Source organism: Arvicanthis niloticus, chromosome 19 (assembly GCF_011762505.2).
Source record: "Arvicanthis niloticus isolate mArvNil1 chromosome 19, mArvNil1.pat.X, whole genome shotgun sequence".
NCBI classification, from domain to species: domain Eukaryota; kingdom Metazoa; phylum Chordata; class Mammalia; order Rodentia; family Muridae; genus Arvicanthis; species Arvicanthis niloticus.
The window spans coordinates 26,729,529-26,753,655 of record NC_047676.1 but is presented as its reverse complement, the minus strand read 5'-3'; the positions used below and the strand labels follow the sequence as shown (position 1 = coordinate 26,753,655).

At 41.7% G+C, this 24,127-nt stretch overlaps 1 protein-coding gene across 2 annotated transcripts; it reads left to right on the top strand.

The window, feature by feature from the left end:
* The first annotated feature begins 668 nt into the window (after positions 1 to 668).
* C1qtnf3 (C1q and TNF related 3) lies at positions 669 to 20,435 on the top strand. 2 transcript variants are annotated; one of them, XM_034523284.2, is made up of 6 exons: positions 669 to 1,286; positions 6,641 to 6,752; positions 9,485 to 9,639; positions 13,426 to 13,555; positions 16,601 to 16,700; positions 19,298 to 20,435. In XM_034523284.2, the coding sequence occupies exons 1-6, from the start codon at positions 777 to 779 to the stop codon at positions 19,455 to 19,457; spliced, it is 1,167 nt and encodes a 388-aa protein (XP_034379175.2). In that variant the 5' UTR covers positions 669 to 776; the 3' UTR covers positions 19,458 to 20,435. The 2 variants fall into 2 exon arrangements, with proteins under 2 accessions (XP_034379175.2, XP_034379176.2); XM_034523285.2 differs by having other exon boundaries at positions 812 to 1,067.
* Positions 20,436 to 24,127: the final 3,692 nt, after the last annotated feature.

Sequence of the window (24,127 nt, the reverse complement as noted above, 5' to 3'; positions counted from 1 at the left end):
TATAATAATATATTATTTATAAATATAAATATAAATTTATATTAATATAATAATTAATATATTATTATTTAATAATAATTAACTATATTAATTATCTCAATCTTGAGCTATTTGGAATAGTGTATCTGGTTTGGTGCTTCTCATGTTTCTTTGGTTTTTGTGAAGCAACATTTCACAGGTACAGAGCAGCCAGAGGAAAACATCTCTTAACAAGGAAGTAGGTTGTATTTCCATCTAGCAAGAACTTAGATGCAAGAAACAGCTGGTTTCTAACACTGGCTCTTACAGATGCAAAGAAGAAAATGGAGCTTTGCATGGGGGAATATCTTGGTCAAACTCAGCCTTTACCCTTGAACCCGGGTCAGTCTTTCCTGGTCAACCATCTGTAGGCTGTTGCTGGTATCTGGAAGGGACAATGAATTGCTTGTAGTGGCTCAAAGTGCAAAATTGTGATGTGTACCATGCAAAGCAAGACCTCCCTCCGTTGACTTGAATGGTATCCTGCTGTGATTGCAGGAACTGATACAGTTTGAGCTAAATTCCCTGGCAAGCACAAGGGCTGGAAAAACCAAGAGTCATTTTAGACCACAAATGCACACAGCCTTTCCATGTCTAATCATGAAGGCAAACCACTGGATACACACACTCTGTTTCCAACTGGTTGTGTACATTTTCGTCAGTCTTATACAAAAAAGCATGCCAAGGTGTGACATTTATGAACCCCACCAACTGGAAGCCGCGCACACAAACTGTCTTGCCTGCGGTGCAGGAATGCGATGAATGGGGGCTGTTCTGTCTGGGAGGAGAGCTGCTGTCACTCTGGCATGACTGCAGCCTTATTTATTACACACCAAAAGTATAAAACCACACAGCCGGCTGCAGCTCTCATCTCCAAACCTGGCATTCGCCTGAGGCGAATCACGGTGCCTACAGCCCCCATCAGCTTCCCGGGAAACTGTCGATTTGTTGCACGCGCGCGAGCCATGCTCAGGAGGCAGCTCGTCTGGTGGCACCTGCTGGCTTTGCTTTTCCTCCCATTTTGCCTGTGTCAAGATGAATACATGGAGGTGAGCAGAAGAGCTAATAAGGCGGTGGCCAGAATAGTGCAGAGCCACCAGCAGACTGGCCGTAGCGGCTCCAGGAGGGAGAAAGTGAGAGAGCAGAGCCAAGCTAAAACTGGGACTGTGGATAATAACACTTCTACAGACCTAAAATCCCTGAGACCAGATGAGCTTCCGCACCCTGAGGTAGAGGACCTAGCCCAGATCAACCCATTCTGGGGCCAGGTACTCAGAATTCTCTTTTAAGGATTTCTTTGAAAACTTAATGACTGTGGTTACTGTTGTTTTAACTAAGGTTCTTAGGATTGGTGCTTGTGAGCTGTTTGATGAGCTGTTTGGGAGCATCTCTGAGTTGTCCTGGGATTCAACCGGGACTCCTAGTCGTTGGCATGAGGTGTGGGACAGAGTGGCCATAACACTGTCCCATGACAAAAGAGAGCCAGAGGAGTCAGCTTCCTTTTGTGTTGGGACTTATTTTTTTCCTTTTAAAAATTGCTCTGTTGATGCAGAAAAAAAAAAATGGGCTGACCTATGTGGATAGATGCATGGCTGTAGATAATTATTTGCTGATTCCAGGAGAATTTGTTTCTTTTTAATCCTCCCCAGCAGGCAGAAGCTGCCTCTGCCAAAAACTGTTAAGCTTGCTTTACTTGGATTTGTGGATTTTCTGTAACATTTTCCTTCAGTTTTGTTTATTTGTTTTGGATCCGTCTAGGTTGCTATGACTTCTTGTTTGACATTTTTTTTTTTTTTTTTTTTTTTTGGAAAAACAGAATTAATACATTAAGAGGAAAGGAAGCAAAAAAAAGACAGCATATTTAAATTACACACTGTATTGTATCATACAGTGTTTCTGGATGACAAAACTTGGTTCATTTGTTGAGCCAGAAGCTCAGCATCTCAGGACATTTCTTTAACTCCTTTTTTAGGTATCGTAGGAGTGAGTAAAGGGTTTGGTGTGGTAAGTTGAGAATCACTAAACTTCAGTGTAAACAAAAGCAGCAAAACCACAAGAAAATGTCTTTGTACTTAGCACCTAAGCATGAAAAAATGCTGAAGATAGCTGGAATGGGAATTAGGGTTACTTTAGACTGCACAAACTTTGAAGCAGTGCACATTGCCACAAAAACCAGTTGTCTGATTTGGAGAGTCTTCAGGACTTCTTTTCACATAGTTGCAATCTAAACCCCTGCCCTGCCAGCCACAGACTCAGAAGTCTCAGTTGATCATCTGGTCCTGTGGTCGGACTAGAATCCCACGCAGCCCAAGACATGTAACTAACAGGACTACACAGTGCAGTTTCCAAGTCTCTCCATGGGGCTTTGTCAAGGGGAGATGTCAACGGAACGCCTCTTTCAGAGACTGTCTTCTCTGTCTCGGATGCTTTGCTGGGCTTTCCAGCTGGATGGATGATGTCTCTCTTGGCTGTCCATTAACACGCTCAGGTTCTCTTTCATTATTTCCTGGCAACCGACACCAACCAAGCTGCTGAAACCCAAATTATGGTTCTGCTCCACTCCACATTCTAGTCTTCCAGCCCTGGATTCCTGAAGCATTTTAAGATAAAGACCTGCTTGAGCGACTCAGGAGATTCAGAGCCAGTAGCATTCCGGAAGCTTCCGGTACCATTTCTCTACAGACTGAATTTGGGACCATGAGAAGTTCTTCCTTCTCTCCCTACTTCCCCCATCCTCTTCCTTAGGCCAATTCTCCTTTTCCCGAACAATTCTTCCCCAAGCATTTCCCAGCTTCTTCTTTTTCTGAGTTGCAGGATGGAGACTGAGACCATAAATACACTCAAGCCACCCTCAAGCGCTCTATTAGAAACAAAACTTTGTCGTTTATTTGTTCATTCACTCATTTATTCATTCATCTCCTTTAATCTCTTCTTATTTGTATTTAATTTTTTTGTTACATTTTAAAATTAGCATACAAAGCAATGGGTTTCGTTATGACAGCAACTGTACCTTACTCATAGTCACCCAATCTTTTTGTTTTTGTTGTTGTTAATTTATTAACTGAGCTTGGTTAAATTCTGTGTGGTAAACAAGGTCAATGTACAAAGAACACTCTGGAAGAAAAGAGTTGTGTCGGTCCCTGGGTCTTTAAAGCATAATAAAGTAAAAAGAGGAGATAAAAAGATGGCCGCCCACAGCGGAGGTTTGGAGAGCAGTAGATAAAAACCTGTGCTCCACTGAGGACTGAGGGAACGCATGAGCGGCTGGTGTGGTTGGACCCTGTGCTGTACAGGGAGATTGCAGATGATCTGAGTGTCTTAACTAGTGAAGGAGTTCTGATGCAACTTTGCTACAGAAAGTTCTGTCTGTCAAAGCAGGGCAGTGAGGTAATATGATTAGTGTACCAGGAAAGAGGCTGGCTAGAGAGTCCATGGTGGATTGGAGCTGGAAGAGGTCTACATATCTACATTTGTCTTTTTCTGGCACTTTCTCAACTGTAGCCTTTCTCTTCCTCTTCCCATTTCCTCTCTCTTCCTGCCATCTCATTTCCCCAGGAAAGGAATTGTGTGTTCTTTCTCTCTAGTTATTAACAGGGGAACTCAGTTCCGCCTCCGGGGCTCCTCCTGCAGAGTGGATGGAGCTTACAGACATCCCTTTCTTCTTATGCTTCTCAACTGTGCGTTTCTACTGTATAATGACCAGATTTGGGAAGGAAGATGACACATTTAAGACACCATGGATAAGGACTTCCCACGGGCAAATTCTTCCTTAGTGAGCATAAAATGTCTAAACCGCATCCTGTCCAACTTCTGAGTCCATCAAAAACCATAATGGCTCAGTCTGCCTGCTATGCGAGCACTGGACCTGAGTACAGCTTTCCAGCACTCACCTAAAAAGCCAGGTGAGGCTGTGCACCTGTAACCCAGCACCAGCGGTGGGGTGGGAGGAGGCCTGCATACACTGGCAGATCCCTAATTTCACTGGCCAGCCAGCCTAGCTAACGTGCGAGCTTCAGGTTCAGTGCCTGTCTTAGAAAATAATGGCAGAAGAAGGATACTCAACATTGATCTCTGGTCCCCCACATATGCACACTCATGAGCACACACCTACACTAACAAATGAACATCTCTCCCTCCTGACATCACTTTACATCTTTCCTTTTCTCCCTTGTCTCCTCCCTCCTTCTCTTCTTCCCTCCCTTCCTCCCTCCCTCTTCACTGCACTATTCCATTTTCTCTCTGAACTGGACCTTGAAAGCCAAGGGCAGAGAGGAAAGAACACACACTGAAATGCCATTAGGAGGGTTCCTTTGAGGCACCCAACCATGAGAACCAGGACTCTGTTGCCCTGGTGACAGCTCTGTGCTCCCGGGTTTACCCCCAGTTCCCTTGTACATTCATCACTCATCGTTGTTAGCTTAAGTAGTGAGGAGTGCCACCTCCTTGTGTTCGGATACTAGACTTTTACAAATGCAAGCATCAGGATTCTCTTGTCTGAGCTGGCTCTGCAGGCAGAGGCACTGGCTGCCAAGCCCAATTGTCTATTACCCAGGACTCATGTTTGCCCTCTGATGGCCACATCACATGTCCCACATATATAATAAAAAATAAATGTAATAAAATTGTTTAAATATAACAAAAATTTAAAGTTCTTTCAAAATTGTTATTGGAAGTTAAACAAAATAGCTTTTTTTTTTTTTTCTTGCATCTTAGAGCTGGAAAACAAATTCAGGGCCAATGCAGACTGATGTCTGGGAGTGGTGACTCTATTAAGGCCACACAGAACTGGGAAGGGACAATGGTCCCAGTGCAGTGATTATTCTAACAGTTCTAAGCATTTCAGTATTTCCATTATGTGCTGACACAAGGATTTCCATACCCTGCCCCATTTATCTATTGATACAATCTATCATTGGCCAAACTCTGGATTTCCTGGGGGTTTGCAGCTGTATTTCACATTAGCAAGGCACAGCAGGAGGTGACCACCCTCTGAGATGCATGGAAGCTGGGGTTGGCTATGATGTTTGAGTTCCAAGCTTTGTCACCTCTGATCCATGTGTATTAGTTGATTTTTTTTCCTTGCCCATTAATCCTTTCTATCTGTCTGTGGTTGGTCCTGGCAGAGGCAAAGCTAAGAGTTATCTCCAGCTTTGAGCTCTTCATCCCTCAACACTGCCTTCTGAGCTGTGTAGGCAGAAGGTGTGGACCAGGGCGGGCCATTCCCTCAATAGTTTTATGGAAGACTGTAGGGAATAGGGAGGACAGGGACCTCGAAAACCAACCACTAAAAATGAGGCATAGATGTGCACTGGAGTGAAGTGACCCAGCTTTCTTCAGAGAAGGTGTCTAGTGTGTGTGTGTGTGTGTATGTGTGTGTGTGTGTGTGTGTGTGTGTGTGTGTGTGTGTGTGTATGTGTGAATGGAAACCTTCAGGTCTTCCCTCCATCCCTCGCTACCTTTGTCCTCTGCTCTGTCCACTCCATTTCCCCCTCCTTTACTTTTCGCAATGAGTCTCTTAGCAACAATGTGCTATTTCCAAAACCGTTGAATTATAGCCGGTGTCTAGGAAAGTTTCCACAAGTATTTTGCATGACACAATCAATAGGCAGGTTGCCAGTGCAGACGAGAATCCAGATTTTGCAAGTTCCGACTCTCCCTCCGCTCAGTTCCCTGGGTCTTCCTTCACAGCAAGCACACACTTTAAAATGTTTTCTTTCTATAAATAAGCATTTTACTGGAAGTCACAGCTTTTTGCATACTTAGTACCCGTTGGTGTTCACTAAATATTAGTTCTTGCAGTAAGGTAGTAACTTTAGATTTAGGAGAGGGATGTGTGAAATGTTAAATACTTATATTGAGGTTAAAATTGCTCAGTGTGTAGATGTCAAAAACCCACTGGACAAATGCAGTTAATAGCAGTGTATTGTATTCTTGAAAACTGTCAAGAGTGTAGGTTTTGAATGCAGTTACCCTAGGAGAGCAAATGAGGTAATATATCTGTTGACTAGCTGTTCAACAAGGATGTACATGCAAATCTCAAAACAACTGCTGGGTATGATAACTATATTTCTACTTCCCAATTAAAAAAAAATAAATGAGTGAATATACACTTTGTTTCTTCAGCAGTATGTGTGCTTCAGAAGTCTGAGAAAGTGGAGTGACAGTTTCTAGGACTACTGAAGCCGGGATGGGGGAGGCGGTGTCTTGGTGTTCCAGTTAAAGTTGCTGGTTGTTTGTATTGAGAGTTACCTTAGTCTAACTGTACCTGAGGCTTCTGGGTATTGAGAGAGAGAGGAGGTTTCCATGTCCTTTTTGGAATGAGATCCTGCTCTTGTTGTCATAAGCTGACATGGGCAGCAGCTGACCAAGACTGCCACTCTCTCTGCACAATCGCACTTATATCTCAGCACATCTGCTGTGGAATTTCTATTTCCTGTGCCTTTGATCACCCACTAGCCTTAATGACTCCCTAGTCCCCATGCCATAGATATTCAGGCATTCAAATCTTTTCTGAATGTAACTGTGAGATGACTGAAGTTAAACTTATCTAAGGCCAGAGGAAGTTATAACATTCTTAAGTGTTCCTTTACCTGAAGTTTCCTTTTCCATCATTTATTTTTAGTCTCCACAAGCTGGAGGACTGCCCCCAGACTGCAGCAAGTGTTGTCATGGAGATTATGGATTCCGTGGTTACCAAGGGCCCCCTGGACCCCCAGGTCCTCCTGGCATTCCAGGTAAGGACCCGCAAGGAACACTGCCATGTCAGTAGCAGAGTGGATCAGAACTAGGAGCCAAGAGTAAACTGGGTATGCATGCAAAATACAAAGATAAAGAACTTGGCCGGGGAGTCAGGTTCTCTGGGCCAGTTCAAGTGGAACACCTCTTTACAGCCTGTATTCTCTACACTACTCCAAGAGTCTATTTTATTTATTTTTATATTTTTTTTATTGGATATTTCCTTTATTTACATTTCAGATGTCATTCCCTTTCCCCATTTCCCCTCCCTAGAAACCCCCATCCTATCCCCCCTCCTCCTTTTTGCTTTTATACCTTTTTAATTACATGCAAGTATTAAGGCCAGTTCTAGGTTGAAGAACTAAGGCTTCAGGAACAGAGGCTCTTCACCACCTGGCGGACAGAGCCACTTACTAGGAATTGAAACACAGTAGCACCTAAGTACCAGTCCCCTTCTGTTACTGTTGCAACTTGAGATAAGTAACCTACAGAAGACGTTTATTTTGTTCATATGTCCAGAGGCTTCTCCTCTGGCTGGCTAAGCCTACTTTTAGTGAAGTCCTACCTCAGGATGGGGGAGCTCTAGTGGATCGAAGCCACTCCCCTCTCGGCAGTCAGGAAGTGAGAGAGCAGAAGAGAACAGGTTCCTACCACCTCTGTCAAACCTCACACCCTTAGCCTTAGTTACCTCTAACCTTCAATTAGACCACACCCCTTAGCATTTAACACCACTTCCCAACAGCACTTTACTGGGAACAAGCCTCTAACATGTGGACTTTGGGGAGATGTTCATCTAAGTCACACGAGACAGCATTTCTGCCATAATGTATTCTACATGGCACTCTTTAACTTTCTTATACCTTATTAAATAGAAGCAGGTAGAGAGGGAAGCTTGCTGGGTTTCTTCCTGACATCCACTGATAAGTGTTAACTTTCCATGTCATTTTAGGTTTAGGCTGGGTTTTTGTTGTTGTTGTTGTTTGTGTTTTGCCTGTTTTTTTGTTTTTTGTTTTTGTTGTTCTTTTTTTTTGTTTTGTTTTGCGTTTTTTTTTTTTTTTTTTTTTTTTTTTTTTTTTTTTTTTTTTTTTTTTTAATTTCCCCAGTCTCTGTTGTTTCTCAGCTGATTTCCATGCCTTATTTGGTCCCATGGGTACATCTTGACCCCTAGCAGCACACAGCAACACAGTGACTGCGCTTGAGCTCAACAGATCCCTCTAGAACCCTTTGATATAGTTCCTCATGCTGTGGTGACCTCCCCACCCAGCTTAAAAATTACTTCATTGCTACTTTGTAACTGTAATTTTGCTAGTTACAAATCAGAAGATTAATATCTACTATTTCCAATGGTTTTAGGTGACCCCTATGAAAAAGTCTGTTGACCCTACAGAGATGGTGACACACAGGTGGAGAACCACTGCTACCCTAAATCCACCGCTAGCCTTCCCTGTTACATTGTTTCAGCCACTTAGGCTCAAGGGCACTCTGTTAGAGCGTTACTATAATGAACTGGATGGGCAAAGGGCAGACTTTCCTACCTGCCCCCACCCCTGAGGAGTCTAAAACCATCCAGTGTTTCACTGAGTTCCTTTGACAAGACATCTTTTCAGATTTGGCCAAAGTCTACTTGTGTTGTTGGACTTTCCCTCATAGGGGTTAATATTTATCAAAAACATTAACTTTTGTATACTCTTAGATAAGTTCTCATGTGAGGCCAAATTTATAATGAAAAAAAAAAGAGACAAAACCCTGCCCTATTTAAACCTTTGTCTTGTCTATCAGAGGCAATGATTCACAGGGTCAATGATGTGAAGCAAAGCATCTTTAGACCCTTCTGGAATCTTTGTTTGAGGTTACAGGGCAAGCTGGCTTTGGTTAAATGTTTCCCATTGGAAAGTGCCTTGGGACAGAACACTTTAACCTAACAGTCAAAGTTCAGTGGTCTGAAAACATTGCAAGCCTGTGATAGGTCAAAGACAACATACAAAGTGTAATGCAAGAGGGCCTGAAGGTTAGCATATACAAGAAGGGATTGTTCCGTGAGACAAACTGAACCTTTGAATTTACTACCTGACTCTTGATTGTAAAATGGCTATATTTTATGAGTTTTTCTACCAGTGATAGAATTGCTTCAAACCTTTGGTAGAAAATTTGAAGGAGACGGAAAAATATACATAACAGCACAAAATCGCCCATGTCTCATCCATTCATAAAACATATGAATGAATGAGGATAAAACTAGAGTTAGTTTTTCCTCTATGATGTAATATGTAAAAACATAATGACCCACACTGAAACAGTGCTATGTCACCCCTGTTTGTTTATGAACTTATACCTAAAGATGTCACTGATGTAACATTGATCATTTAAAATATTTTTATAATTTGATAAGAACAGACCATTGCTAAAATGCAGACATTCTAGCTTTGGTGGGTGTGTGCTTTTAAAATCGTCACTGTGTTGGATGATGATGTGGTGGTGAGTCCTCCACACAGTCTCTCCTTCATTCCTTGCTTTACAGAAAAGCATGCTTTGCAGTCGTGGCTTCTAATGCTCTTTTCAGAGCCTAGTAAAAGAGTCCGTCTGATGCCCTTCAGGTACTACGGTCAGGGTTGTTATAAATGCTTCTACAACTGAGTTGGGATATATTTGAAGGAAGGGCTGTGTTTGTCTAAAAAAAAAACATTCTGAGAGGAGCAACCAAGTTTTCTCATATGCTTTCTGATTTTTAAAGGAAACCATGGAAACAATGGGAACAATGGAGCCACTGGCCATGAAGGGGCCAAAGGTGAGAAAGGAGACAAAGGTGACCTGGGGCCTCGAGGGGAACGGGGGCAGCATGGCCCCAAAGGAGAGAAGGGCTACCCAGGGGTGCCACCAGAACTGCAGGTAAGCCACCCTCCAGGTGACTGCTAACCTGGCCTGAACATTAGGGACCAGGGACCAAAAGGTTTCAGTGAACAAGCCTTCGATCATCTTGAGGAAATCTCAGTTTCAATTGGCTCATCTACACGGCAGGATGCTTGCACCAAGCCTGTGCTGTCAAACACAGCTTTGAGAATATGCTTAGGTCAGGGTATTTACTGAGTGTGAAATCCAACTCTCTCCTAGGACCTAGTACAATGCAACCATAAATATGAACTCATATCCTATTTTCCAGATGAGACAGTGGGTTATACAAGAAAGTGTAAACCAATTTGAACACTGAAACAGTTAAGTATATAAATGGAATGGCTAAGCATCTACTTATATTTTTATGTGCTGATTTGCCACTTTGTGTAGTAAAATTTCATCTTTGTCAGATTTTGTAGTTCTATTTTTATTTAAAATTTTCACATCAGACTCTTCTGTCCATGGGGAACATTTTATTTTTGAGTTATTCAATTTGCTAGGCCAGATTATGTTTCTCTCAGCATGAGGTTTTTAGAAAACCTATTATATGGCCATAACCCATTTATGATTTGTGTATTTTTAATTTCTCTTTTAACTTATTTTACAAAATCTAAAATTTGTAAACATTGAGGTTAGGCCAGAAAATGATTACGTTTAAGCTTGTTAATATTTAGAGATGGATTCTCCTAGAAGACATCTGTATCAACATGGTAACCTAGGTTTTGTTATTGTTATTCAGATTGTGTCTGGCTAATGTGTCTTCCTTAAAGTGCAATTATTGGTTAAAATGAAGTATTTAGGAGAAAATTCTGTAGCAAAAGAGACATTTTGAGAACTGTCATCCAAAGCTGTTCTTGTTTGAAAGATCAGAGGAGAGTGCTGCTTGGGCAAATACTGAGATGTTTACTCTTGAACACATTGCATCATTCTTCTGGGTTTCTCTTATGCAAGTGTAGAATAAGATGTCCTGTGTGTTACTAGACCTGATTGTGGGATTCGGGGGTATCTTTAAACCAATACTGTTGAATAATTTCAGCATGCTGGGATTCATATGCCAGTACAAATGAACAAGTAGGGTGGAAAGCCATCTTGCCTAAGGTATTTTCTATGATGGTCTAGGTATAAATAAAAACTAGCAACACAGAACATACAGACAGTCTTTCCATAGAATAGGTCATTTAATGGAGAACACACTGAGAAACCATTATATTTCATTTATTAACCACTTTGCCTTACCGTGACAATACAGTCATTTGGGATGTTGCTTTCTCATGCTTTACAGAAGACAGACTTAAGATGTTTCTGAAGACAACTGGTCAAAATGCAGACAGTGACTGGTTGTGAGCTGCCCAGCCCTAGCTGACCCATCTGCAACACAATCTCCCACCTAAGATGTTCAGAGAACATCACAGGAGGTGCAGAAAGATTGCTAGAGCTGAGGACCAGGAAGTGTGCTGTAAAATTGTGTCTCTCTGAAATAACTGGAAAGATACGCCTATAAAACCTCATCCACGTTGCTGAACAATGATAGCTCTGACAGACAAGATGCTAACATGAGAGGGCTGAATTTCTTAGGCTCTAGTTCCAGACAATGAGCTTCAGTCAACTAACCACGGACACAGGGAGATTCAGCTTTCTTCAGAGATGAGCCCCTAATTGGTTATCCAACACTAAGTGTTGAGTGCTGAATAGATAGGCATTCAAACAACAGTAAAAGGAGTCAGCACGTTATGTTTAATAGATAGGCATTCAAACAACAGTAAAAGGAGTCAGCAGGTTATGTTTATACATTTGCACAGCTACGTATGTAACAACAACCATTTAAGAAGAACTGCAGAAGGAGGGAAGGGAGCATAGGAAGGGAGGCATTGGAGGGAGGGCACGGGAGAATGAAAAGGAACCACATTTTAATTTTAAAATTTGCAAATTTAAAAATTAATTAAAAAGGAAGCTTATGAAGAAGGGGCTTGGACATCCTTTGGGTGTTAAAGATGTTCTTTGGATGTTCTTCTCACTCCTATTTATTTTCAAGGGATCGCCACTGACTTTCAAATGTCCTCCGATACCGTTATCAAGTAATACCATTTCTTGATAGACAGAGTTGTTCTAAAGCTCTTTTAATTATTCAAGTTCTATTTTTAGAACAACAGTAGCAGTGACAATGGCAACAGCAGTAAAGGAGAAATAACCATGACTCATTCTCCACTGAAGGGACACAGAAATTTGCGTTTCAGATGTAAGCTAAGACTCAATATCATATCTTCAAATAGACAGACTACTCCCCAAGCCCCTGGGTCACGTGGTTGGAGCTAGGCACAGGTTTTCTAGAATAGCAGTTCTCATAGATTCAGCAGTTCCTAAACACAAGGGATTAGCTATGAGCCACAGGTGGGGCTGCTCACAATAATTGCTTCTCTGGTTCTCTTGAATTTTCTGCTCCAATTTATTTGATATATATCTTATGCAAAATTATGCTCAGAAAATTTGCTTTTCCAATAGTCAGGTTTCTGATTCTATTTAACCACTTTCTCTATATTTTGGATGACTGCAAACATCTCTTTTGCTTTTTAAAGATGATTCATACAATACCCTTTCATTGTAAAGAAAAATAATAAATAAAACATAGGTGTGCAAAATAAAACAAGTCCAGAGACAATCACTATAGTATACAGTCAAGTAACTTAACGAAATTATTTTCCTAAAAAAGGAGGCCCTCTGTGGCACAAGGACCATAGTCACAGAGGGCAACTTGAAACTCTCCAGGCTGGCCCCAAACTCACAGGCATGGATTGCTGCTTCAGCTTCCCAAGTTTGTAGGATTCCTGCCATGTTATACCAAGTCCAGCCAATATTCTTAAACATACACGAACATGCAGTGTTATTTATTACTGCTTCATGAATGGCATTATTTCACGAACACTTCTACTCATATAAATAAACAGAACTCCATAACATTAAAATAAATATATTTTCTGGATATAAAATACATTCTCATATGAAAGCTATACTTGTAATAAGAAAGAAAAATTTTTACAGGAAACCACAAGCCCTGTCAGTAGTAATGTTATGGATGTTCTTTTTTTTAAAAATTAAATTACATTTATTTATTTGGAGGGGGCATACACCTGCTATTGCATATGGGTAGAGGTCAGAGGAGAGGACAACTTTGGAGGAGTTGGTTCTCTTCATCCATCATGGGGTTACTGAGAGCCAAACTCAGGTCATCAGGCCCAATAGCAAGCACCCTCACCTGCTCAGCCACCTTACGAGCCATTCGTGCATCTTCTCACAGATAATATCTCTCAGTTTGACTACAGAACAACCCCACTAACACATGTAACACATGTAACACATGTAACAAAGTCTGATTTTAAGTCATAGTAATCTTATGTTCCCTACTTTTTAGGGTTAACAAAATTAAGAATTGAATTAAAAATTAAATTGTCAGTTTCTCTAATTGCTCAATATACAAGTGTACTTCGAATATCTGCAGTCTGAGAATTTTATCCAAAATTTTCCAGTTTTACTTGATAACAGAATTTTGATATTTAAAAATGTAGCTTTAAAAGGCTAGTAGTTTTTGAACTGTATTTAGAATTGTTAATGCAGACTAATATCACACAGCATAAAACACTTTAAATTACTATAATTTACTTACTTATTTGCCTGCTGCTTGGTATTTAAGCTTATCATCACAGGTAATATTGAAATGAATTTATGTGCCTAAGAATGTTTTTCTTCACGACAAACTGCCTACAGACTGACCACCAGCTCTATCCTTAGATTGCGTTCATGGCTTCACTAGCAACTCACTTCAGCAATCAGAACAGTGGCATTATCTTCAGCAGCGTTGAGACCAACATTGGAAACTTCTTCGATGTCATGACTGGGAGGTTTGGGGCCCCCGTATCAGGTGAGATGAAAGAGTCATCGGATGAAGCCATTGTAAAGAGAAAGCAGGCAGGAGGGAGAGAAAGAAGATGAGGTGGTGGAATGAGAGGGAGAAGGGACTAGAAGAAGAAAGGCAGGAAGGAGAAGAGAAGATGGATGAAAACCAGAGAGGGGCCGGCAGAAGAAGAGGGAGGAAGGAAAAGAAGGGGAGGTGGGAAGGAGGGAGGATGAGAAGGGAGAAAGAAGGGAGGGAGGGAAGAATAGAGAAAGGAAAGCAAGCGGCTCATACAGTCTTCCGAAGGCCAGGTAAATCTGTTAAAATCTGAATGGAGAAAAACGAGCCTGAACGATGACTGTGATTACAAAGATTATTTATTAGCTTTTATTTGGATGGAACCAAGTAATCCTGAGACAGCCTGGATGTACATGATTTTCAAAGACCCCAGAACATAATTCTCAAGAGTTTGACTGTGTAATAACTGTATTGTATTACATCAAAGAATGCCTTCTCTATTTCTAATATTTAAAAAAAATGAGTGGAAAATGCAAAAAAATTATAGTTTATAAAAATATATTTAATTCTATTACATAAAAGCTAGCATACCCTATATTCTAAATACAATTTGTTTTATTTAAAGAAAGACTTGCCAAATATTTAGAAATCTGTCCATGTGATGAGAGGTTTTATTTTTTTTTATGACTGTAACCATATATTCCTCTTGTCAGAAGAGGGAACCACATATTTCCCTATGATGTCAGCAAAGTCTTTGAAACGTCTGCACAGTTGGCTGATTAAAAGCAAAGCGAAACAAACAAAAACCCCACTGTTTCATTTTTTTTAACGTTAAAGTTATTTAGACTTATAAAAGTTACAAAAAAAGTTGCCAAATTTTCAAATTCACTTTAGTCTGTTTCCTCTAATGTTTACATTTAAGGTAACTAAAACTCTGATTATCAAAACAAATAAATTCACCGGGGCACAACACTGTCACTGATTTTTGGGATTTACTCAGAATCCATCAGTGTTGTGGTTTGAATGTGGAATGTTCACCAGAGGCTTGCATGTTTGGATACTGGGTCCCCATGGGTGGCCGATTTGGAAGGCGGTGGGACCTTTAGGAGGCTGGTCTTGCTGAAGGAAGAGGCCCACTGGGGGCAGGTCACTTCTCTGTGTTCTATGCTTTCATACTACAAAGGCAATGTGTCATCTGCCTCATGCTCTCGATGTCTAGCTTTCCATGCAGTAATGCACTGTATCCTTTCCTAAGCTGTAAGCCAAAATAAATGACCCTCCTCATTAAGCAGCTCCTTGTCAAGGATTAGCTAAAAGCAATGAGAAGAGTTATACAGAAAACTGGTATGGTTCGGAAGGGTAGCCATTGCTGTTGTCAGCCTATCTACATGGTTCTCACTCAGGCATTTGGAGCTTCTTTGTAGGAGGAAGAGTTTGGAACTGCAAGTCACAAAAGTCCTAGAATGATGTCAGTGGGACTTAGTGGGGTTTCTGGTGGCAGTTTGGAAGGCCAGAATGCTCACAGGAATGTAGAACTAATGGGGTAGGGGGTGTGTGTGTGGATACGGAGCTAAAGAGGTTCTTGATCCAATACTGCCATGCAGGAAGAAGTTTTCCCAGGGTCAGCCTCAAAGGCACATAGAGGCTACTATGGCTGTGGTGCAAGGTGGGCTAGCCTATACTTCAAGCTGGCAGTAGAAGTTGGCAGCATTATTCTCATGGCTTTTATCTCCCAGACATTAAAGATATGAAATGAAAGGGGTTTTGGATTGTTTTGTGGTCTGGTGTCAAGGGTATAGAAAGCCACCAATAACATACAGTGTGTGCCTGGCCAGAGCTCCTACAAGGAGGATTGGATAGGCCATTTCATGAAGCTGTGGAGGTGAAGCTCATTGTAACAGAGTCCCTGGATTGTTGGAGGCGCTGGACTTGCTACAAAAGTTGAGGTTGAGGAAGGAAAGCTAGAGGCACCGACCGAGTGGATCTGCCCCAAGAGAGAAACCATGTATGCTACAGGTTCCAGCAGAATTGGAAGGGTGGGGCAGCCAAAGCCCTTCAGAACCGGAAGGGTTTCATTATTTGCCATCTGGTTTCTTAATCTGCTCATTCTAAAGTGCTTCTGCAACCTATTTTTATTTATAGCATCATTTTTTAAAAGGAAGACTAATGTACTTTGCTGTCATTTTGGTTATAGATTTATTTTCTGAAAGTATTGAAAGTTGTTATGTGTATGTGAAATGAAATCTTATAAAAGGTAAAACACTCAACACCTACAAGTTATTTCTTGAAGTCTTTTATTTTTCATCTGTCTTTGCCTTTCATCTATGACACAGTCTCTAGGTATATGAATAGACTGATTGTCATCAAATATGTATCCCTGACACTTCACAAAGCATAACCGTTCTTCTGCAACTTGGCTCAACACCTGAGGAAGACTTATAACAGCCTTCAAGCTGATATCTTCATAGAAAACAAATACATTCTTGAATAGAAATAGGAATGGCCCATTGCTTCTTTAGTTTTCTTTTGTAGATATTTCTGTTTTTTTTTTCTCTTGTCTAGTCAGTAGTTCCAAAACTGTAACATGGAAATCAGTAAGAATATACCTCTAGTAACAAAGTGTTGCGGCTGAGTTAAAGCTGTATATTTCTATTTACACATCACTTTACTGATTTACGGCAGTCACATGAGAAATTTCCTGAACCGTTTCTTTAGAACTATAAAACATTTACTCTGTGCTCCAGTATTTCATCACCTTGGCTAACATTTGTGGGATGCAGTTGTTCATTTTAATGTCATGTATGACTCATTTTATTAATGATTTAAAAAAAATCTTACTAAGTATAAACAGGAAAAACATTAGGAAAGTTAAGAATAAAACACTTTTGCGGTGAGCAACTGAAAGGATATTCATACAAGCAGGCCATGAAGAAACTGCACAATACCCAGAAAATAACAAAGCCAGGTGCGAGATCACGTGACTTACCGTTTATAGATCACGTGACTTGCCGTCTATGTATAAGTGAATGAATAAATCCCTCTTGTCCTTTCCAGGTGTGTATTTCTTCACCTTCAGCATGATGAAGCATGAGGACGTAGAGGAAGTGTATGTGTATCTCATGCACAACGGCAACACAGTCTTCAGCATGTACAGGTACGCGATGTCTTCTATCACAGGTCTGGTAAATGCTGCTGCATCAACCAACAGCCGAATGTAGCAGTTTTCTTTATCATCTTGTTTCCCACCTCAGCTAACCAGCCCAGGAGTGGCAAGAAACTAGTGCGGTCAGTGTGCAGGAGGGCATTCACTACTTTTCTTATCTCTGTGACCAAGGACCCGGGAAGAAGCGACTTAAGGGAGGGCCTATCTTGTCTAATAGATTGGGAGGATGCAGCCTGGCACAGCAAGGAAGGCATGACTGAGTTCCTTGTAGGAGCTGCATATGGTAACGCTCCTCATGTCTCAGTGGACCAAGGACAGGAAAGGCAAGCTGGAAGGATCTAAGGGTGATGTGCACTCAAGATAGCACTGTTGTACGGGGCAGTGGTGGCACACGCCTTTGATCCCAGCACTTGGGAGGCAGAGGCAGGCGGATTTCAGAGTTCGAGGCCAGCCTGGTCTACAGAGTGAGTTCCAGGACAGCCAGGACTACACAGAGAAATCCTGTCTCGAAAAACAAACAAACAAAAAAAGATAGCACTGTTGTAACCTGCTTACTCCAGCTAGGCTCTGCTTGCTAAGGATCACAGATACACACACACACACACACACACACACACACACACACACACCACCACCACCACCACCACACCACACCACAAAACATTCTACCAGCTGGGGACCAAGTGTTCAAACAGAGGACACACTTCTCTGTCTTGGTCTCCAGATGATGGCCCTAAACCAGTTCAAAGCTAGAAGTCAGAGACAAATGGTCCTTTCCATACATCAACCTCTCAGCTGGGTTTCTCTCTGGCTTCTGATTCTATCCTTTGGGGGATACTCCCACCCGACTTTTCTCCATGGCCACATTTAAAGTGGAGTGGTACATTTTACAGGGCTTTTTTTTTTTTTCATGTTCTACTTCCTGCTGATGTAGATCTGAGAACTAAGTCAAATATCCCAAGTCTTTCTAACCAGGCTGGATCTCCACAGCAGTTTCCTTAGACACAGATACATAAGGCTCTGCTTGCTCCCAGTCAGTGACATATGTCAGTGAATCATATCCAGTACACTTTTGGACAATTTTTAGCCTGTTATTCTTGTGACCTTGTTGTTTGCCCTTTTCCGAATATACAAAAATATTCATTATTACCGAAGACATTTTAAAGTGGTAGATTTGGTTCCAAAGGCAACATTCTTTGTTTATGAGATACATAGAGTGTGACTCTGAATGAAAGCTCCTAATGGGAACATATTGGCTCTATCCCTCCTCTTCTGGGTATAAAAGTACTTGGTTTAATTATTCATCCTTGTTGGGGGCCCTGACTGTTTAGACTCTATCTCTCAAGCATGTTGTTATTCTCCAAATCCATCTTTTAAAGAAACATCTTCTAAAAGCTGCAAAGAGTATTTGCCTCTTTTGAATACTTTGTCTTAGGTGGTGTGTGCATACCAGGTGGTCTATGTTACTATACTCTTTCCCAATGCCTTCTAAGCATAACATGATGTCTTGGTTACTGTTCTGTTGCTGTGAAGAGACATTGTGACCAAGACAACTTATATAACCAAGCATTTAGTTGACGCCTTCCTTACCATTTCAGAGGCTAAGTCCATGAAGATCATGGTGGGGAGCATGGCAGCAGGCAGGCAGACATGGCACTGAAGCAACGGCTGAGAGCTAACATCGTCCTGTCCACAAGTGTTGGGGAGAATGAAACTGATATGGGCTTTAGAAACCTCAAAGTTGCCGGGCAGTGGTGGCGCACGCCTTTAATCCCAGCACTTGGGAGGCAGAGGCAGGTGGATTTCTGAGTTCGAGGCCAGCCTGGTCTACAGAGTGAGTTCCAGGACAGCCAGGGCTACACAGAGAAACCCTGTCTCAAAAAAACAAAACAAACAAACAAAAAGAAACCTCAAAGCCATCCCTCCATGACACATCTTCAACAAGGCCATATCTCCAAAGCAGTCCAGCAACTAGGAATAGGCATTCAAATATATGAACCTATGAGGGCCATTCTCATCCAAGCCACCACACACGCCAGTCTTTATCTTTCTAGCTCACAATGTTTAATTCCACATTGCCTCCTGTCTGGCTGTTCACAAGTGTAATATATTTTCATTTTAGCTGTTGACAGTACATTTGTTGAATAACAGATTCCAGACTGGCAAGAAGGAAATAAATTATTATAATAAAGACTCTATGTAAAGGTTCAAGATAATAAAGCTTTCCTTCTTCCTCATCTAACAGTCCAGAGAGGCTTGGTAAGATAATCCTGGGTGTATGTTCCCACTCTGAGCAGGGGTAGGAGAACTTTCTTCTGCATAGTAATCTTAAAGAACCCAGATGCTTATGAACAGCTTTCAAGGTCATTATAGTAATTGTTGTTGATAATCTAGAGGCAAGGGAAAGGAAAGAAGGAGGTAAGGTTTATTGGGCAGTTCTAGGAGTGGTTCATGCTGTTTCCACTCACATGTCATTTAGAGAACACACGGTTACACCTAAAGCACAGGGGGCGATGTAGGCAGAATATGCTCAAGACCTGGGTTTGCACTGCAAAGGTTAACTAGTGTGTCCCTCTTTTTCTTCCCAGCTATGAAACAAAGGGAAAATCAGATACATCCAGCAACCATGCAGTGCTGAAGTTGGCCAAGGGAGATGAAGTGTGGCTAAGAATGGGCAACGGTGCCCTCCATGGAGACCACCAGCGCTTCTCTACCTTCGCAGGCTTTCTGCTCTTTGAAACTAAGTGAGGAGGAAGACAGGACAGCTCCACTTTGAGGCAATTTGTACCTGAGCTAGGGTTGCTACCATCTGAGGGATGTTGAAGTTGGGAGTTCTATATGGAGCATGTAACTGTTGCATTGGTCACACTGTACTCATTCTAATGCATACCAATAATGTTGGATGCTTCAGGGGCTAAGAAGAATAGACCACAGGGTAATCTTCCCAGATGACCTTGGGAAATACTCAGCATCTTCGTCACTCTTCTTTAACATGTCTAAAGGGATCGCCACCTGATACAGGTTGGAAATAAGCGTTCACCTCAAAGAATGCATTCTCAGAGTTTTGGTGCTCTGTTTAAATGTAGAATTGGCTTTGGAGTCAAGTTTTGAGCTCTTTGTTCTTCATAATATTCCAGAGTCTAGCCTGATTAAGATGGGGTTAGGGCAAGAATAAGCGCGCTTACCAGAATCTACATATGAGAAACACTTCTGAAGTCTAGACTGGAAATAGCATTTGGCTTAGTGGGTTTTATTCTTATATTCATTAATAAAATACATTTAGTCATTTCAGATAACCTTTAAATAGTACAGTTATTCACAATGCTCACAAATAATTGGCTCCTCTAAAAAACAAACAAACAAAAACCTCATGTAGATAATATTGAGTTCTAGTGGGTTAGACTTTCAGATCTAAAATTTTCTCACATCTGGCTTGCCACATCTTCTCTTTGCCACTGCATTACTGGGGCTGTGGTAGAGCTCTCTTGACTCTGTGCAACCAGCTGAGGTAAGATTAAGTTGATATAGTTCAGATGTTATCACATTTTTTAAAAATTTAAATATTATCCCCAAATTTTTATATACACCATGTTATGTTGAATGGGCTGTAAACTTAATTAAACACAGGAGACAAATGGATACAAAATACAAGTGTATTCCGTTTATGAGATCCATAATAATATGTCTTAAAGGTTTTCAATAAAAGTGATATTATTTTCTCTATTATCATACTTGACTAATGTTCACAAATCAGTTTTAATATGCCACAGTGTTATAGAAGGTGCTAGTTGGTTTTTTGCCTAACTTTCCCCAACTCGGAATCTACAAAGAAAACGGATTAAATTTGCCACCAAAACACAATTATAAAATGTGCCATAAGTTGATACAGATAGTAACACACACACACACACCACAGACTGACACATACAGGAACATACACACAATATACACAACACATAACACACACACACACACACACACACGACTGAGGCACAAAAAGGCCTTGTACATGCTAGGCATATGCTCTCCCACTGAGCTACATCTCCAGTGCTTTCATTGAAGAAAGTATCACGGCAATGCATTTACCCTCGTGTTAAATCGTATTTAAAATTCACCAGTGAAATTCTTATCTGAAAAAAATAGCATATAATCAATTCTCTTTAAAGTAGTGAGTCTTTAATTTGTTCTCTACAACAATTTAAACTTATGCACAGGCTCTTAAATCATAGATTTCCTTCAATGTATCACCCTCCAGCTAGAGGTAATGAAAGTGAAGTAGGGCTGTCCTATTAGCCAATTCTCTGGCTCCCGTGTTTAGTCCAAACTTTGACCCTATCTTTTTTTATCCACAAACATATTTAAAGGCTTTCTAAGTCTGCATATACCACAAACATTTTCCTGAAGTGCAAAAGGTATTTGATGTTGTATAACACCCAAGGAGATTTCATATCTGAAGAATATCCACTATCTACTGAGTGTCCGGATGGAAGATTCTGTCATAGATAAAACCATAGTAAGAAAAATTGCACAAGTATATTTGGAAATAAACACACTTTGGTTGATGACGTGTTTTAAAAAAATGTTCTTAATAATTACTATAGTCATACATTTACTGTCATGTGGATAATATAAAGCAAAATATTTTCCTGGCAGTATGAACAGCCATACAACTCAGAGACACATAAGACACATGGACAGCGAGGTCACTTGTCTCTACAAGATCCCAATCTCAGTTACTCCCCAGCCTCACTCCTTTAAGACGTCAGTGATTAGAGGGTCCCTTTTCAGTGTCAGAGGGTATCTCCAAATGGATGGGTCTTCATCATACACCCACAATCTTTTTTTCATTATTTATTTATTCACTTTATATCCCAATATCAGCACCCTCCCAATCTCAATTCCCCCTCGCACAGCTCCCTCATCCCCGATTCTCCCTCCCTTTCTCCTCTAAGAAGGGCGTGCCCCCTAGGTGTCCCCCCACCCTGGCACATCAAGGCACTGCAGGACTAGGCACTTCCTTTCCCACTGAGGCCAGATAGGGGAACAGAATCATCCACAGGCAGCCAAAAGATTCGGGGACAGCCCCTGCTCCAGTTGTTGGAGGCCTGCATGAAGATCCAAACATACATGCATGGGCCTATGTCCAGCCCATGCTTGCTCTTTGGTTGGTGCCTCAGGGACCAGGTTAGTTGACTCTGTTGGTCTTTCTATGGAGTCCCTATCCTCTCTGGGTCCCTTAATCCTTCCCCGAATTCTTCCACAAGACTCCCCGGGCATCATCTAATGTTTAGCTGTGGGTCTTTGCATCTGTTTCCGTCGGCTTCTGGGTGGAGGATGGTTACACTAGGTTCCTATCTGCAAGCATAACGGAGCATCATTGATAGTGTCAGGGATTGGTTCTTGCCCATGGGATGGGTCTCAATTTGCGCCAGTCATTGGTTGGCCAATCCCTCTGTCTCTGCTCCATCTTTGTCCCTGTATATCTCGAATTCAGGACATAATTTGGGTCAAAGATTTTGTGGGTTGGTTGCTGTTCTTATTCCTCCCTTGGGAGTCCTGCCCAGCTACAGGACATGGCCATAGTCAGCTCCGTCTCTTCCACTGTCTCTTGAGTCTCAGCAAGAGTCACTCCCATAGACTCCCTTTGGCCTTCTCTTGTCTCAGATCTCTGGCAAATCCTAGGAAGTGTTGTGGGAAGTATTAAAAAATGAGAAGGACTGGCAGGATTCCTGTGCTAATGCCTGCAACTCTCAGCCCTGGTATGATCCAATCGCCTCTCTAACTCCCGAAGTGACCGGTCATGGTATTCCCAGCCTCGGTTCACTTGTCTCTCGAGCTGCTAGTTCCTTCAAAGCCATAACTGAGATCTGCAGTCCCACTTTCCAGTAATGTAACGCGTGCCCCCTAAATCCCTTTTCGCCCGCGAATAAGGACAGGAGGTGATAGTCGGGTGTACTGCCACGAGGAACTTTTTACTACTGCACACGATAAAGTGGAAAAGACCCAAGAAACCGGAAGAGGGTCCCTTAAATACACCCTAGAGTGACGTATTCACTCCTGAATGGCTGCTTGCTCACTACCCAATATTACGCCTCGGGATAGGCCAGTGGCTTGGCGCTCTTTCTGCCTAGCAGCTGCGCAGAATGATTGTTTATTGCTGGGGAAACATGTGGCCAGCGCCATGTTGGAAAACGCACGTGTGCAGCCACAGCGGCTCACTACATCTCTCTCTGTTTAAATTATTAATATAAAACAGCCTTTCGCCCATTGAACGCAGCACCAACTCAGTGAGGGAAAGCAGAGGCCTGATCCCCTGTGCAAAATGAGATATTGTAATGGGTTTAATTCCCATACCCAATCTTGATACCTTTTGACGGGGAAAGGAAGCCTCTATCCTGGGGCGCCACCAGGAGGAGGTAATTGGTATCAAACCTTTGTGCAATCAGGCATGCTTTCGGGAAATCTATCCACACTCGTGGAACATTCCCTGTCGAGTACCCACTCGCAAACACCTCTAACTGCTCAGGTACTGGTTATTCAGGCAAGGGCTGATTGGACTTTAGACCTCTCATCTTCCCAGTGCAATGAGGCAAACCCCCTGGGGTGCTTAGACTGAGGGTCGCAGTCCCGGCCTAGATAGTCTAATTTCAGGGAGGGGTGCATGCTCCAAGGCTGCGCGTGTTTAGGCTTAGAGCTACCTTGTCACGTTTTTGCTGGGCTTGAGCTTACAAACCATCCATCTATGAATACTAGTTCACATCCTAGGAGTGTATCACGCAGGCCTATTCCGGCTCTTTGGAAAGAAAGAAAGAAAGAAAGAAAGAAAGAAAGAAAGAAAGAAAGAAAGAAAGAAAGAAAGAAAGAAAGAAAGAAAGAAAGAAAAGGCAGAAGAAATTTATTTTTAAGAAGTAAAATCTCCACGGGCAGCAGGTTTCATCCGCTGGAAATCCGAGCTTGTAATCACGGCTGTATCTGGTCCAACTTCCCATTCCACTTTCCTTTTAAATAAGCAGAAAGATTATGGCTTTAAATAAATGTATTATTCACAAATCTCAGAGGTGAAATACCTGGATATGGGGTCATTGAGACACAGCTCATTTGAGCCACGTCTGCGAGCTGTATCGGATGTGCTTGGAGCGAATTAACTCTGATTGACCAACACATCCACTTTCTGTGGGAGGGTCAAAGCCTCAGAAGTTTTTTCTGAAATTTGATTAGCAACAGTAGCTGCCGTAACTTGATTAACCATGTCTGAGTCAGCTGTCACAGCTGCAATTTGTAGGGATGGTAATAGCAGCGATAAGGGCTGCAGTTATATTAGAATCTCCTTTCTTGTCAGGATAAAATCAAGGTCTCAGATGTCTGAACGGGGATAGGGATCAGAGTGGTAAACTGGCTATTAGACCTGCTTATAGAAA